Source organism: Colobus angolensis, unplaced genomic scaffold (assembly GCF_000951035.1).
Source record: "Colobus angolensis palliatus isolate OR3802 unplaced genomic scaffold, Cang.pa_1.0 Scaffold314, whole genome shotgun sequence".
Lineage (NCBI taxonomy): Eukaryota > Metazoa > Chordata > Mammalia > Primates > Cercopithecidae > Colobus > Colobus angolensis.
Window position 1 is genome coordinate 2,746,030 of NW_012116422.1, and position 16,271 is coordinate 2,762,300.

Sequence of the window (16,271 nt, forward strand, 5' to 3'; positions counted from 1 at the left end):
TGGGAATCCAGTGATCTGCCCTGGCTCAAGACTCCCATGAGGCCTTAAACAAGACCCTAGCCCCCACTAAGGGATGGAATCCCCCCTGGTGACAGCCAAAGTTGTCCTGGATGAGGACGAGGAGTGGGCCCACCTCTGCCCTCAGACATGCTCTGAGGATGCTTCCCTGACATGCAGGCCCCAGTGACAAGATCAACAAGCATGTCCTCACATCAGTGGACAAATGGGCTACTGAGATAGTCATAGCCCTGACCCAGAACTGTGGGTGTTCATTTTGTGCTCAGACTTGGGTACCCAAGTCAAGGTAAAAGGATCAGAGGGGTGTGAGATCTGGAGCTGCCTCAATAATGAGCTAATCCCTGACTGAGCAGGCTTCTTGACCATAAATCTGGATGTACCTGTGTCAGAAGAGCCAGCCACTTGGCTCTCTGTACCCAGGGGTGCTGCCCAGCATGGCTAGAAGCAGCTTCCAGAGGCCCTGCCAGGGGCCGGGTCTGGAAGCACCACCGCATGGAGGAAGCGGGGGGCCACCATCGCCAACAAGAGCACAGGGCTGGGGCGAGGCCCTGCCTCACCGTACTCACTCTCCCTCCATCTCTGTCCAACCTTCCAGAGCCAGGGAAGGGACACAGAAGCACAAATGCTTTCTCAGCAAGCTTCTATGTGATTCTCACAGGCACAGAGACCGTCAGGACAGAAAATCATCCCCACTTCCCAGATGAACAAACCGAGCCTCAGGCAGGGCCGTGCTTGAAAGGACAGAGCTGGCACCCGTGCTGGCCTCCTGCCTCCAGTCCCAGCGATCCCTCCTCTGCGCTGCGCTGCCTCATTTAGGGGAGTCCTCATCAATTAGGTGAACACCCCAGACTGCAACACAGCCTGAAGCACCCGCCACCTGGCACTGGAGCGTCCTCTCTTCTCCCATCCATCTATTTAGAGGCCGGGCCTAGGAACTCAGAGAGATGGTCTCTGTTCTCTGCTTGGCCACTCACCAAGAACAGATCACCTCTGAGCCTCAGGTTCCCCATCTGTAAAGGGCATCCAGGGCCTCCCAGCTCTCCCCACTATAATTATAGGGGCATCTGGGAGATGTTCACTACCTGTCAGAGTGCTGAAAAACACAGGGCTGAGACCCTTAGCAGGTGGGGAATGCAAGTTATTTCTGCCCTGTTGTTGTAAAAGATACTGAAAATGAAACCGTGGTTCCACACAGCCCATGAGCCAAGGCTGTCCACCACAAAGTGGATGGATTTAAACCCCAGTGAGTTCTCTGAGTGCTCCTAGAGGAGGCAGCAAGAGAGCAGGACCCCATGGAAGGGTATGCCTGCAAGTCCCCTGGTCCGACCTCTCAAACAGCAAGGCACATCCAGGCTGCTGTACCTGTGCATATAGAGACCTTCCCTGAGCTACTAACTCCAAGAAGGACAAGGGCCCTACATCTTGACGTTACCAAATTCCTTTTAATGACTCTTAAGTGCTTCCTTACAATTTTCTATAAATCCACCAGCTCATCCCCACCCCAAAACTCCACATGCAACCTCATTAGGAGGCAGTAAGTGGTGGAAAATATTGATACTTCTGGCTAATGGCATTATTAATACCATTACCATTCATATCGCCTCGTAAACAACTCTTATAGGACATTTAGCATGGCTAAGTCCAAATGAAGATAATATTGTTGCTAATTATATCTCTATAAACTTACTTTATGGCAGGGAACAAGGGCTCTTATATCTCTGATTACTCAGTTGCCAGAACCATAAGGAAGTAGGAAAGACTGCATGAAGACATGCCCTCTGGGGATGATTCATTATGAGGAAGTGTGGTTTGCAAGAGCACAAGAGCTGTTTGGAGATTTTTAAAAAGAAAGGAATGCTAATTTGTGAGAGAGGGGACAGGGAGGAAACATCTCAGGGAGCCAGAACTGAGCAAGGCTGACTTTCTGGAACCGCTGGGCAGGATTCGCAAGCTGGCTCTCTTGGGTCCCTGTGTCCAGGGGTCAGAAAGTAGCCTAGGTAGGGCGTGCTTGAGCTGCTCATTTTGGTGATGAATACACGGTGGAGCTCCAGGGAAGGAAGCTGAGCAAGTGTCTTCATCTCATGAGAGGGTTCTAAATCCAGCAGCCCTACAATCACGTTTTGAAATGATTCGCGTTTTCTTATTTACTCAGTGGCTTACTTAGCACTTGTGGACTTAACTGGGGCTTGCCTGAAGCTGGTGGAGGGGTTTATGCTGTCTCAGGAAGCGGTGTCAGCCTTGCGATTTCGCCTCCTGCATTGTTTGGGAAACATTACTCCCAGATAAGAGTCCAAAGTGATTACTCTAAAGGAAGCTGTGAATAAGAAAATAAATGTTTTCCTTTTTCTCTTTCTAGCTGAGCTCAGACGATTTACAGTATTAAATGTCCCCTCGTATTCGGGAGAACTAGAATTGATTTTTTTTTTCTTAAAACTGCTCATTGGGTTGCTTATAAATTTCTGTAGCTGTTGTTATCAAGTTGTAAATTGCAGTTATGAGAATCACCACAGATCGATGGCAGTCATTCTGAGGGAGGACCAGGTCTGTGTGGACAAAGGCAATTCAGGCTTTTGACAGACATTTATAGTCCATTATCTTTAGTTCATATTTGATTAAGAATTGGTGAAATCTCAGCCAGATACTCGGTAGGAATTTACCTTCTCTCTGCCCATGGGCCAGTCCATACAGCTATTCACCAAGTATTTCCAGCTTTTCTCCCTACACACATTTCTCCATCTCTTTTGCAGTTAGGCAAGATCATTAAACTTGTTTTGGCCAACAAAATGTGAGTCTGAGTATCACATATTAGTGCCTGGTAGGTGGTTTAAAACAAGGGGCAGAGAACTTTTTTTATAAAAAGCCGGACATATATTAAGGCTTTGTGGGTCATATGGCCACTGTCACCAACTATCCAACTCTGCTACTGTGGCACCACCAAAGCAGCCACAGATAATATGTATCTAATGGTGTGGCTATATTCCTATAAAACTTTACTAATGGATACTGAAATTTGAATTTCATATAATTTTTGTGTCACAAAATCTTCTGGTTTTTTTAAACCATTTTAGAATGGTTTAAAAAAAAAGTTATAGAATGCACAAAAAATTGTGACAGGTCGGATTTGGTCTCAAGGCCATAATGTGCCAACCCCTGCCGTAAATAAAATCAGTGGATGATTTGTTATATCCCCTCTCCCTGCTGAGACAGCTCCACCATCCGTCCAGGTCCATGAGTGCCCATGAGGAGCAGAGCCCACAGTCAGTCCCCATTGGACATGGAGAGTGAGCAAGACAGACACCTTGATTGTTGGAGTCACTGAGATTTGGGAGGTTGTTACTGCAGCAAACCCACCCTCTGAAACAGTCTATGAGAGATTTTTTAAGATAATTAATGGACTAGACAAAATTGCAATATAAAGAGATTATTAAGGAATGATTTTTTGAAACATACTTTATTTTTTGTAGTATCCATTTTTATTAAAATCATAAATTATGCATAATATTAATCTGTTCATTAAAGCAGATCCTGAATATGCTGAAACTTGACAACATCTCCTACATCTATTTAGAATCACGGAGAAGTTTCAGAGTCATGACTTTTCTTTTCCTTTTCAAGGATATTTACATTCAGCCTGGGTTTTCTCCTCATCTGTCTCATCAGGGACACTGACGGTTTGGGAATCTCAGCCTCATACCAAACCTTTCCATCTTTAACCCAAGAGATGAGTAGGATTCCAGACAGAATTAACCATTCCAGACATGACATTTTAATAATAAATGAGACAGGAAGAGGCAGAAGCAGAAAGGTATGCCATTGACTTCAGGGATGCCCCTTGTCCTTTCTGGGTCTTTTTTCCTCCTGTAAAACTGGGAGTTGGAATAAATAATATTTGTAAGCTCTTTTAGTTTAAATATTCTAAGACTAGATATAATGTCCAACAATTTAAAACAAACCCTTTTGGATCTGACTACAAAAACAAACTAGAAAGAGCCTTTGGACCCACTCAATCTAGCTCTTTATCTAAGAGTCTTCTAAAGAAGTCAGATGTGTCCCTATTTTGATCCCACAGAATTAATCTAGAATGACCTGGAAACTGACCAAAGAAGAAACACAAATGAACAATGAACAATGAAAGTCTGAGAAATATTCAGTCTTGCTAGAGATTAGAGTAATACAGATTTAAAGATCAAGAACCATTTTCCATCTACTGGCTTTGCCAAGGTTCATAAGCAGGATCATATCCCATGTTGGTAAGAGGAGGGAGTCTAGAGACCCTGTGCTAATGGGGAAGTAAGTTGGCATGGTTTTTCCAGAGCAATATGTATTGAAAGCGATAAACACGGGCATCCCCTTTAACCAAGCAATAGCACTACATCTACTGTTTTTTGTTTTTTCAAAAAAATGGATAAGCACAAGACTTAGATAACACAACAAATAGATACAGCATCATTTCTAATGACAAAAAAAATTAGAAACAGTAAATGACTAAAGGTAAGGAATTATATAAGTTAAAAATGGTACCTTGATAAAGTGAAATACCATCCTGCCATTAAAGATAATGCTGCCATACATTATATAAGCCTAATTTTGCGGGGGGTGGGGGGAGTAAAAATTATAGACATATGTAGAAAAAGGACTGGAAAACGTATCAAGATGGAAATACCAAATATCAAAAATATCAAAGTACCAAAAATGGAAGTAGTTATCTTTAGAGGTGTTAATTTTCTGAATTCTACTTTTTATTTTCCATATTGTTATAGAATCAGAAAAAATAAGCATTAAATGGAAGTAAAAACTAAAAAGTATAAATCTATATATTTATTGATTTCAAAGGTGTTCTTAACACAATTGAAAAGTATTTTTTCTAAGTTAGCTATCAAATAACATGTATAGTTAGATCCTGTTTTGGAAAATGAGAAAAAGACTGAAAATATCTTTGTGATACTTATAATATATATGATACATATTTTATGAAGAATGCTTAAAAATTAAGTGATTTGTGGGGTAGGGTTATGAGTGAATTATTTTCTTCTTGTCTTTTTTTCTGATCATTCTACACTGAACATATATGTGTAAAAACAATAAAAAGGAAACAAAACTCTTTAAAAATAAGTGAATTAAGAAAGATCCAGATGCTTCAGGCAGGTTTGCTCTCAATGCTAAATAAGTCACTAGATCAGTCCCCTCCTCCTACACACACAAAAAGACAGCAACCTCCATGGTCTTCTATAACTTCCCCATGATTCTATATCACCACTGTGTGGATGAACCGGCTGCCTGGAAGAGGCAGGAGGGAACACTGAGAGCCCAGTACACTTAAGACTAGGGACATACTTTTGATTCTTGCTACTGACTCTCAAGGGTCCTGATTCTGATATTCTGTCTTTCCACTTTTGGGCATCTCACAGCCAATACCCGTCAGCCCATGTGTGTTTTGTGTGTGAGCCTCAATTTGCTGACTGATATAAAATATTAGGCAGTAAGAAAAATATGGTTCTGGAAGAGCACCAAATGGAGGTTTGGCATTCTTCAAAGTTCTTACCAGTTCCTGAAATTTGTTCAGGTAGTTAGACACCCAGGAAGCAGGGAACTTACTGTGTAACACTTGGATGTAGCAGTATACTTGATCTGTATCATATGAACCAGGAAAATCTCTCTTCATGAGTAATCTCTATTTATATATACTACAGAGATCTCCATGAGCACATAAGACCACAGGTAAAGCAAGCTCCAAGAAAATGCCTGCCCCGCTATTATTTTCCATTGATACTTGTTTTTATTTAATTTGTCATCTGCTAGTGCTAACTTCAAATAAAAGGTATCAGGACCCAGATATTTAAGAAAAAATATATGGGAGAAAACTTAAAGTTGAGAAAACTCTATTAACTTGAAAAGAAAATTTCCTACAATGATTATAAATAAGTCTATTTCTGCTTTTAGGTCTAACAATTTTTGCTTTCTATATTATGAAGCTATGTTATTAGGTGCCTATAAATTTGGATTTGTTATAGATTCCTAGTATGTTGACCCTTTATCATCATGAAATGATTACTTTTATCTCTAGTAACGATTTTTGCCTCTACACATTGTGCCTCTGATTAATATTTGCATAGTAAATGCACAGTAAAAGTTACTTTTTCTCCTTTCACTTTCAATTTTTTTGAATTCTTACACATAAAAATATGTCTCTACGAAACATAGTTTTGTTTTTATCTAGTCTAACAATCTTCATCCTGTAATTAGTCTATTTACATTTGATGTAATTACTGATATATTTGAGTTTATAATCTTATTGTTTAATTTCCACTTGTCCTGCTTGTTTTATGTTTTTCCTTCTTTCTTAACTTCTTCTGGATCAAGAATTTTCACTATCTCATTTTTCTTCACTCTTAGCTAGTTAGTTATGCATTGTTTTATAAATCTTATAGTGCATACCCTATATTGAGTACATTCTTGACTTGTTAAAGCCTAAAGTAAATTAGTATTTTGTATTATTTCTTGGACAAATTAAAAATTTTAATTTCATTTATCCCAAACCCACTGCCTTTTGTGCTTTGTTGTGTATTTTAATTGTATATTTATAACCCTAGAAGACATAGTCAGATTTTTACCCATACGTATACATATACACAGACATGTATGTGTGTGGATATATTTATACTTTTTGTTGCTCTTCATTCATTCCTCAATTTCCATGTTTCCATCTGGGATCAACATCTTTCTGTCTTCAGAAGTTCTTTTATTTTTTTTTTAGGGTGGATATAATAATTTCTCACAATTTTTGTCTAAAAATGTTTCTCTGAAATTTTTCACTGGATATAGAATTCTAAGTTGGAGATTATTTTGTTTCACTATGAGTGATATTTCAGTGCCTTCAAGTTTCTGCTGTTTCCTGGAAGTCAGTGTCATCCTCACTGTTGCTTTTAGAAGGAAATTTATCCTTTTTTCCTCTGAATTTTACAAGATTTCCTCTTGTTCCTTGATTTTCAGTCGTTTTATTGTGATGTGTCTAGGTGTACTCCTTTTAATTTTTTCTATGTGGGGTTCATAGTGCTTCTTGAATCTGTGGCTTGATGTTTTAGTATGTTTGGGGAAATTCTTGTCCATTATCTTTTCAAATATGGCTTCTACCCACCCTAAGACTCCAGTTACGCATGTTAGACCATCTCACCATCTCACGTATTTCTCTTATGCTCTTTCCTGTATTTCCTATCATTTATTTTTTCTGTCTTTTAAACTGGAAGTTTTCTACTGATCCTTCTTCCAGCTCACTAATCTGCTCCTCCACTGCACCTAATATGCTATTAAATCTCTCTATTGAAGCCTCAGTTATTGATTTCTCAATTCTCAAATTTCTATTTGATTATATAGTTTCCAATTCTCCACAGAAGTCTCAGTGTTGTTGCTCAGTTCTTGAACATATTAACCACAGTCATTTTAAAGCTCATGATGGATAACTCCAATTTCCAGATTTCCTGTAAGTCTATTCTCCTACAGGCACTGTCTCTTGGTTTTCGGTCAATTATTGTCTTTGTGCTCACCTAGTTATTTCTTTACTGGATTCCAGATGCTGTAGAGATAATCTGAGTTTCTGGATGATGTGGCCTCGTTCAAGAGAGGGTTCATGTTTGTTTCTGGTGGCAGTTAGAGTAGGAAGAGATGACCTTAATCCAGTAAATAACTGAGCTGATTTAATGATGGCCTTTGTGAGAGCTGGCTTATTTCAAAGTCAACTTTATTCTTATAAATTTCAACTCAAAGTTGGGGAGGTGTTTACCAGGACTTCCTATCTGATAGAACCACAATTTTCCCCTGAAGCCCCATGAAAATGCCAAAAGCTATGATCAACATCTCAGGCATTTCGAGCAACTTCCTGCTCAGCCTCTCAGCAGCTACATTCACGTCAGCAAACTTGGGTAAAAGTAGCACCAAGTATATGGCTCTCCCCTTGGGATTTCCCTTCTTTATTTTTATTTTATATATATATATTTTGAGATGGAGTCTCGCTCCGTCACCCAGGCTGGAGTGCAATGGCACAGTCTCGGCTCACTGCAGCCTCTGTCTTCCAGGTTCAAGTGATTCTCCTGCCTCAACCTCCCCAGTAGCTGGGATTACAGGCACCTGCCACCACACCCAGCTAATTTTTGTATTTTTAGTAAAGACAGGATTTCACCATGTTGGTAAAACTGGTCTCGAACTCCTGACATCAGGAGATTCACCCCACTCAGCCTCCCAAAGTGCTGGGCTTACAGGCGTGAGCCACCGCGCCTGGCCAGGATTTTTGTTCTTCCAAGAATCTTGGCCCTTTTAGCCAAGCTCTTGTCACCTTGATAGCTTTCCAAAGACTTCAACTCATGTTTTATTTAATTTTGTAGAGTTGTATTCCAATTACTATGGCAGCAAAACAAATTCCCCTAAAACTTAGTGGCTTGAAACAACGTCAGTCATTTATTATCTCCCACAGTTACCGTAGTCAGGAATTCAGGAGCAGCTCAACTGGACAATTCTAGCTTGGGGCCTCCCATGAGGTTGCAATCAGATGCTGGCTGAGCTGGATAATTCTGGCTGTGGCCTCCCATGAGGTTGCAATCAGATGCTGGCTTTGGCTGGGCTCATCTCAAAGGCTGCTTCACTCACATGTCTGGTACCTAGTCTGGGAAGACTCAAATTGTTAGCAATTGGGCTCCTCCAGTGTCTCTAACTATCTTTATGTACTCTCTCCCTATAACTTGCTACCACATGGAAGCTTCAGATTAGTTGGACTTTCACAAATTGGCTAAGGGCTACCAAAAGCATGTATCCCAGGGGAGAAAAGGAAAGGCAGGAGGTAACTTTTATGGCATAGTCTTGAAAGTCACACAGTTTCACTTCTACTGCATTCTGCTGGTCATGACAATTACAAAGGCCCGTCTGTGTTGAAGGGAAGAAACATAAAAGCCACCTCTCAGTGCAGGTGAGTCAATGTCTCCCTGTAAGGAGACATCACAGACATGGGCACCCAGCATGGGCGAGCTAGTGATGTGGCCATCTGGAAAATACAACTGCCACAATGGCTCCAGTTGTCCTTGAGAAGAGGTTGGTCTCAAACAAGTCAGTCTGCCATTTCCAGGAGTAGAAAATCCCCTCTCCGTTAACTTGCAGTTTTCTGTCATTGAGAAAAGACTGCCATGACTGTGTTCTAATGGAGATGCCGCTGTGTTGGAGCCCTTGTGTCAGCTCAGCTGAACCCATCTTCTCAGAGACCCAGTGAGAGCTTTGGCACCATTTTAGCAAAGCTTAGGCAGACATGGCCTGAGCCTCCTGCTGCCCCACTCAGACTCACTCCCAAGGCTGATTTCTAGAAGCCCAATAAAGAAAATCCACACCACTCCTCATGGTCCACTCTACCTTTGCTTTATTCCTGCAGATGAGTACTGCACAAAGAATATTCTGTAAAAATGCTGTTTGTACAAGATACGAATTTTGTTAAAAATTTTTTTCAGAGAATTTAACATATTCTTTCCTCCTCATCCAGATTCATAATGCATATTAGCATAAAGCCTCCGAAAAGTCCTGTAGCAAAGAAACTTTGTTTCATCCCCATTTTCATGAATTTATTTAATGACAGAAAGTGGGTTGAGGGGCTATCTTTTTATTAACAAGGCAGAAATTAACACCCCATGAGCATTGTACAGAACACGCAAACATTGAACTAGAGCATCCCTAGACTTCTGATCCCACACTGCTCTTGTGGGACTGTGGAGCTAAGTTGTTCATAGTAAAACACTGTGTCTCAAATTGCCTTATGGGAGTTAAGTCATGGCTGAGCGCCCCTTTGCTGAGTGTTATGCTTTTTTGGGTGTTCCACAGCAAAGATGGGCCATGTACCATTTTCTAAATTAGGCTGATGAACGCATCAACCTTTTCCACCTGCCAGTAACACAACAAGAAGTTTTTAAAAGGCTTTTGTTTACTGTCTGCCAATACACATGGGGCCATTAGCCAGTTGGCAGGTCTTGTGTGAGCTTCATTTCTGCCAGCTTACAGTGAGCTGCCCACTCTTTAGCTGAGAGCCACGATCAATGTCCCTTCAATGCTAAAGGGCTGCAGGGGTGAGAGGTGGGAGAGAGTAAGAAACAAGGAGAAAGGGACAAAACCTTCCTTCTACCCTCCACATTAGACAGCCCTCCCACTGAAAGCCTCATTACAGGCATTGCTGCCTGTCTGTTCTACCAATCTCTTGATAATTTAGATGTGTTTCCAATTGAGAGCTGTGTTGTGTAATAAAACAGAGACAATCGACTCTTCCTCCGTGTTGTAATAGCCTCTCTGTGTGTTTACTTGAGAACAAATGCTGTTATAATTTCTTTGGGGAATCAATATCTTCCAGTGCATATGCACAGCCCTATTGGAGGTTCAGACTGTGTAAGGAGAGAAGGGGAAATTTATTGCCTTGTAAATGCTGGCAGAAGGTAGTAGGTTTAGTGAGAGCTGTAATTAAACTTTTGCTGATAATAAAAAATGGAGGCAATAAACACTCAGATTTTCCAGTCCTCAGTCTCAGAATGATTGAACCATCACAGGGTCCTGGACTCTTGCTGGTCTCTGCACAATTAGCCTCTGAAGGTGAAGGTCCCAGGGCCCAAAGGCTGCCAGCTCCTGGGCCCTTGAGATGCCCTCCATGTGCTCACAGGCCCATCTGCTTTCTTCAACTTTAGCAGCAACAAAGTCAACCTTTATTTTACCAACTGCTTCTAAAGCTGACTATTCAAGTCAGAGCTACCAGGCTAAAAGTCTACACAGGATTTGAGAATGAGGAGTTCAACCTGGAGGCAAGGATCGTACTCCAAAAAGAACTGAAGTATAAGGGGAGGTAAATCACTCCCTTCTCAATCTTTCTGCAGGGGGACCCCTCCCCCGGAATTCACTCAAGTCTTCCAGAATAGCACACAAAGATTTTCCAAAGGTGATTGCTTGTTTCTCAGCTAAGCACTTGCTGTGCAGTTTTGTATGGGCTCTAGGTTTGATGGAGGCAGAGGAACTGCACGGTTGGGAAGGGGATGGATACCTCCTCATGCCCACAAGGTGGCAATGTCCACAAGGTACCACTGACACCTTGCCACTGGCTAAGGACATCTGTATTGTCTTTTCCAGCTGGGATGAAATCACAGTCACCTCTCTCCCTGCAATTCCTGGCTGTGTCCACAAGAGTGTCAGACTATGGACGAAGGAGGCAATTTCTCTGGCCCACTGAGATAAGGGCTTCTTCAAGGCTTCTTTGGCCCTGGGTATCAAAGTAAGATCAACAGGCCTGGGAAAATCAGAAAATATCCCCACTCACCAGCTCCACTACCACCATCACCCATAGATTAAGTTCCCAAAGGGGAAGAACTTTGTCTATAATCTCTGTAGCCATCCAGACAATAAATATCTACTGAGCACCTACTGTTTGCTATGCATGGTGTCACTGCACCCAGCACCAAACACTTGCAGAAAGAACAAACAAGTGAACAAACTGGCCTCCATATCCACCAGGAGGTTCCTCTGAGAACAATACAGGAGCCTGAGTTCTTCTAGAAATAATAAGATGCTCCATACTGAGCACCTGCTATGTACCAGATGGCCTACACAGCCCTTTACACATGTCCATTCTCTCTCTTTTGGTCTTTACAACCACTCCCCACTGTGAGGTGGAGATGGTGTTGTTGACAGCAGAGGACAGTAAGGCTCAGAGGGGCTAGCCGTGTGCCCAGAGCCAATGCCACCCAACACACAGCACAGGGCCGCTAGCCATGTGCCCAGAGCCAATGCCACCCAACACACAGCACAGGGCCACTAGCCATGTGCCCAGAGCCAATGCCACCCAACACACAGCACAGGGCCACTAGCCGTGTGCCCAGAGCCAATGCCACCCAACACACAGCACAGGGCCAGCGGGGAAGGCCCCAGGTGATGGTGCTCCAAAGCCCACATTCTTTCCCTTATGCCATGTTCCCTGTCAACAACGTCACATGAGCCCTTCACCTGCCATCACTTGCCTTCTCCTCGCAGGGTCTGCAGAGAGAGCAGGTGGAAGGTGCAAAAAGAAGCTCACCCCTGAGTACTTGAGAGAGACTAGCAAAAAAAGGGCTGAGCAGGGCTGCCAAGGAGCACCACGGGGAAGCAGCAAAGGGGTCTAGGGCTTACCTGTCCATAGGAGGCAGGCCTGGCTGGGACCGCTGGCTGCCGGCATTTCTGGATTCTGTGCCTTTCTCTCTTGTCTCATCTTCCACCCTGCTTCCCTCCTCTAAAATGTTCAAAGGACTAAGAGCCTGCAGGGAATCTCAGTCCAGTGCCCTTACCAGCCCAAATGCCTCCCACTGGGTGGCCCTTAGCCCTGGGGCTCCTCCAGCCAGTGCCAAGCATATGCAGCCCCTTTGCAAGGCTGGGCACATGTGGTGCAAAACCAGCTGGGCACCAGACATAATAGGGTACTGGTGAGGTGCAGAGGCTGGCTGGCCCCAGAACGCAAGACCCTCCCGGCGTACAGCCCTCTCCTGGGCAGCTTCCCCTAGAGAAACAAAGCTTCCAGCAGCGAGTCCCAAGTCCAGGATGGACCTGCACCGATTCTGATGCTGTGCCTTGCAATCTCTTTCTTCAGATGCCTAGCACTTGCACAAACTTCAAGTTGCTCATGTCCAAATGAGTGAGGGACTCACCCTGTCATGTCAGCTGCCCTGGATTCACCCACAGGGAGCAGCAGGCCCCAGGGGAGAGTCTGGAGAAAGTGTCCACATTTGCAACTTTCCAGCTCTGGGGCTTCTCCAAGATACCCAATGGCCCCAGATGAGAGCTTCAGAGCTCAGGCTGCGGTGGGGACCCTAGGCCGCTGATTATCCAATAACATTACCAGCAGGCATTAAATCTATCCTCAGTTAACCCAATGTCTTTAATAATAAAAAAGATTTTGCACTGGGGATAAATACTGTGTCTCATTTTCTCACTCTCACTGGTCTCCTGTCACTGTGCACTTATTAATACAATCGCTAATATACGGCTCCCAATCAGCCACTAAAATGCTGCTGTTATTCCTACTAATTTGACAATAAAATATGGCTGTGCCAGGCCATAAAAAGTAGGCTGCCATGTGACTGGGGGCTCTGTGGGAGGTAAGCCAGGGAGCCCAGGGCTCTAGACTGGCCACCGGGAACTGAGCCACCATGGCCACAGCCCTGCAGGCCCTGACTTCCAAGGACCCAGAGACCACCAGAAACTCAGAGGTGTTCCCTGCTATATTTCCATTACTATATAACAAATTACCACAAACTTAGCAGCTTAAAACAACACTCATTAATCATCTCACCGTTCTGTAGGTCAGAAGTCCAGGTGTGACTAAATTCTCTGCTCAGGGGCTCACCAGGCTGAAGTCAAGGTGTCAGCTGGGCCACATTCGTAGTGGGAGGCTTGATGAGGGCGGAATCCACTTCCAGGTGCATCTCAATCAGGCTCTTGGCAGATTTCTGTTCCTTGCAGCTGTAGGACTGAGGTCTGCTTTCTTGCTGGCTAGGGCTCACTCTCTGCTCCTAGAGGCTGTCTCAGGTCCTAGCTCCCCGGCTCCGCTACAATATGGTAGCTTCCTTCTGCAAAGCCAGTGGGAGAGTCTCCCTTCAGTCTTAAACTGCATAATCTAATCGGGGTGGGGTTAGGTGATATCCCCTCCTATTCACAGTCCCACCACGCTCAGGGGCAGGGGCATTGTGCAGGCCATGTACAGCAGGGGTGGGAATCTTGGAATCCTGCCATCTCGGAATCCTGCCCACCACACACAGATTGAAGATCCTCCACTTCCCCGTCTTTGTGTGTAGGCAGCCTTTCTGCTGATAACTGGACCTTGGTTCTAATCTCACTCCCCTTCCCCCACATACCAGAGAAGAATCCTAGAGCATCTGGCGGCTCTTCTCCCAGGCAAAGCCTCCACACCTGGCCAAGTGAAGAAAGCAGTGGGCTCAGGTACTGTGGATGTGCAAGGGATGGACTGAGGGGCTCAGGAGCAGTCCTTCCCCAGGCCACACAGCATGGAATAGGTATTTGCAAAAGCATTCTCTTCACCAAGTAGCAATAATTCACTTCCAATCCAAAGAAGGCCCTTCCTCAGACCTTCTTACGGCTTCTCCTAAAAAAATCTCCTCTTCGTAAAGCTCCCAACTACGGAGACAAAGCAAATCCCATTACCCACCAGGTTATTTCCTCACCCTGGTTCTGGGCACCCAGATTCCTGGACCCCACCCCCAGATCAGTGGACCCAGAGAAATGGGATCTGCCTTTGTAAAGCTCCCAGCCAGAGCTGCTGCCCAAGAGCCCTAAGGGAGAAGCAGGCCTGGGGCCTTGCCCTGATCCAGCTGCTTTCAATGAGCTCTTCAAGCCCAGAGAGGAAACAAAAACAAACTGGCTTTTAATTTGAAGAATCAAGTTTATATGAAAATCCACGCATCGCAATTAAAACACCATAACCCCAAATGACCCCGAGAGCCTTCCAGATAAAGTCCACCTTCTTCCAGCTCCCCATTCCCAGGCCTGTACAGGGGGCCCCTCACCCTGTCTCACCAGCCTTCTTCACTCCACCCAGGGCCCCTTACTCCTCCAGAGCCTTTACTCTTAGGTCCCCTCAGCTGGGAATAGTTTGGGAGGCCGAGGCAGGAGGATTGCTTGAGCCCAGGAGTTCGAGACCAGACAGCAACATGGTGAAACCCTGTCTCTTAAAAAAAAATAACAATAATTAATTAGCTAGGCATGGTGGTGCATGCCTGCAGTCCCAGCTACTCGGGAGGCTGAGGGTAGGAGGATTGCTTGGGCCCTGGAGGTCGAGGCTACAGTGAGCCATGATCACATCACTTGTACTCGAGCCTGGGTGACAAAATGAGACCCTGTCTCCAAACACAAAAAAAAAGGTCAGATTTTGCAAAATCTGCAAATGAGAGTCAGACTCAGGTGACCAGAATCAACCTCTTTAGAAATAGATTATTGGCAGGTGGAGACGTCACCTAAAACCCTTATCCCACCCCCTAAACTCAGGTGGCAGGGGACAAAGACTTGAGGCATGGCAACAGACTGTGACTTTAGAATAAAGGCGGCCACAACCATCGGCGTGACTATGAGCTGCTGGGCATCAGTGCCTCTCTCCTGGCAGCAAACCAGCCCCACACCAAAGCCTTGGGGCAAATCTCAGAGAACAGGCCAGGCAGAGGGCCCTGGCAGGGGGGTCAGATGAGGTCGTGTCCTGGGGATAGCTACACGCGGCAGTCCTGCCGCCCACCCCCTGTGTCTCCACACTTTCTCTGGCATCTGAGACCTGGAGACTCAGAACATGTTTGCATCTGTCAAGCCCAACAAGTCATTAATTACACCTTGGGGAAAGTCACAGAGGAGGGTGTGGATGGGCAAACACTGTTCAAACATGCTGAGGCAAACCTTGAGACTGTGTTTGATGCTGCTGGGGTTATTGTGGTAAGTCTCTGTTTTGGTTGACTACAAATCCCAAAACTTTCCAGTGTTCCTTTTGAAGGGTCTTTGAATTGAAAGATTCAAGCCTATACTGCTCCTACCTTCCCTGAGGGAGTTCCCTCAGTCACTGTGACCTCACCTATGGTCCTTGAGGCCTGAGGGGTCCTCCCCAAGGTCCCTCTCCCAGTCCTCAAGATGAAATTTCCACCCTCAGAGCTAATGCCAGGGGGTGGGAGGAGGATTAACCTTTGTCACAGCCCTCAGCCTGCTGCTGCTCTGACTCAGGATTCTAGGAAGGACTTTTGGGGTTCAGGAGTCTTGTTTGGTTTGTTTGGTTTTAAGATGGAGTTTCACTCTTGTTGCCCAGGCTAGAGTGCAGTGGTGGGATCTTGGCTCACTACAACCTCCACCTCTCGGGTTCAAGCAATTCTCCTGCCTCAGCCTCCCGAGTAGCTGGGATTATAGGCGCACACCACCACCCCCGGCTTTTTGTATTTTTAGTAGAAATGGGGTTTCATCATGTTAGCCAGGCTGGTCTCAAACTCTTGACCTCAGGTGATCCACCCACCTCAGCCTCCCAAAGTGCAGAGATTAGAGGCGTGAGCCACCACGCCCAGCCAGGACTCCTGTTTTACAAGTGGACTCAGGCTCACAGCAAGCAGGGTGCTATCTAGCTTCAGCTGAGCTCTGAGTTTCTCAAACTGTAGAATCATCTAGGAATCCTGTAAAAGTGCCAGTTTGGACTCAGCAGGTCTGGAGTAGCACCTGAAATTCAGCATTTCCCACATGCTCCC

General features: G+C 44.7%; 1 protein-coding gene across 1 annotated transcript in view; it reads right to left on the reverse strand.

Moving 5' to 3' along the window:
• The window catches only part of FSTL4 (follistatin-like 4), a 662,587-nt gene extending 650,295 nt beyond the window's left edge, over positions 1 to 12,292 (reverse strand). Inside the window, exon 1 of the mRNA XM_011951100.1 lies at positions 12,184 to 12,292. Within this exon, the coding sequence (XP_011806490.1) occupies positions 12,184 to 12,191 (8 nt within the window). The 5' untranslated portion in view covers positions 12,192 to 12,292. The remainder of the gene's footprint in view (positions 1 to 12,183) is intronic.
• Positions 12,293 to 16,271: the final 3,979 nt, after the last annotated feature.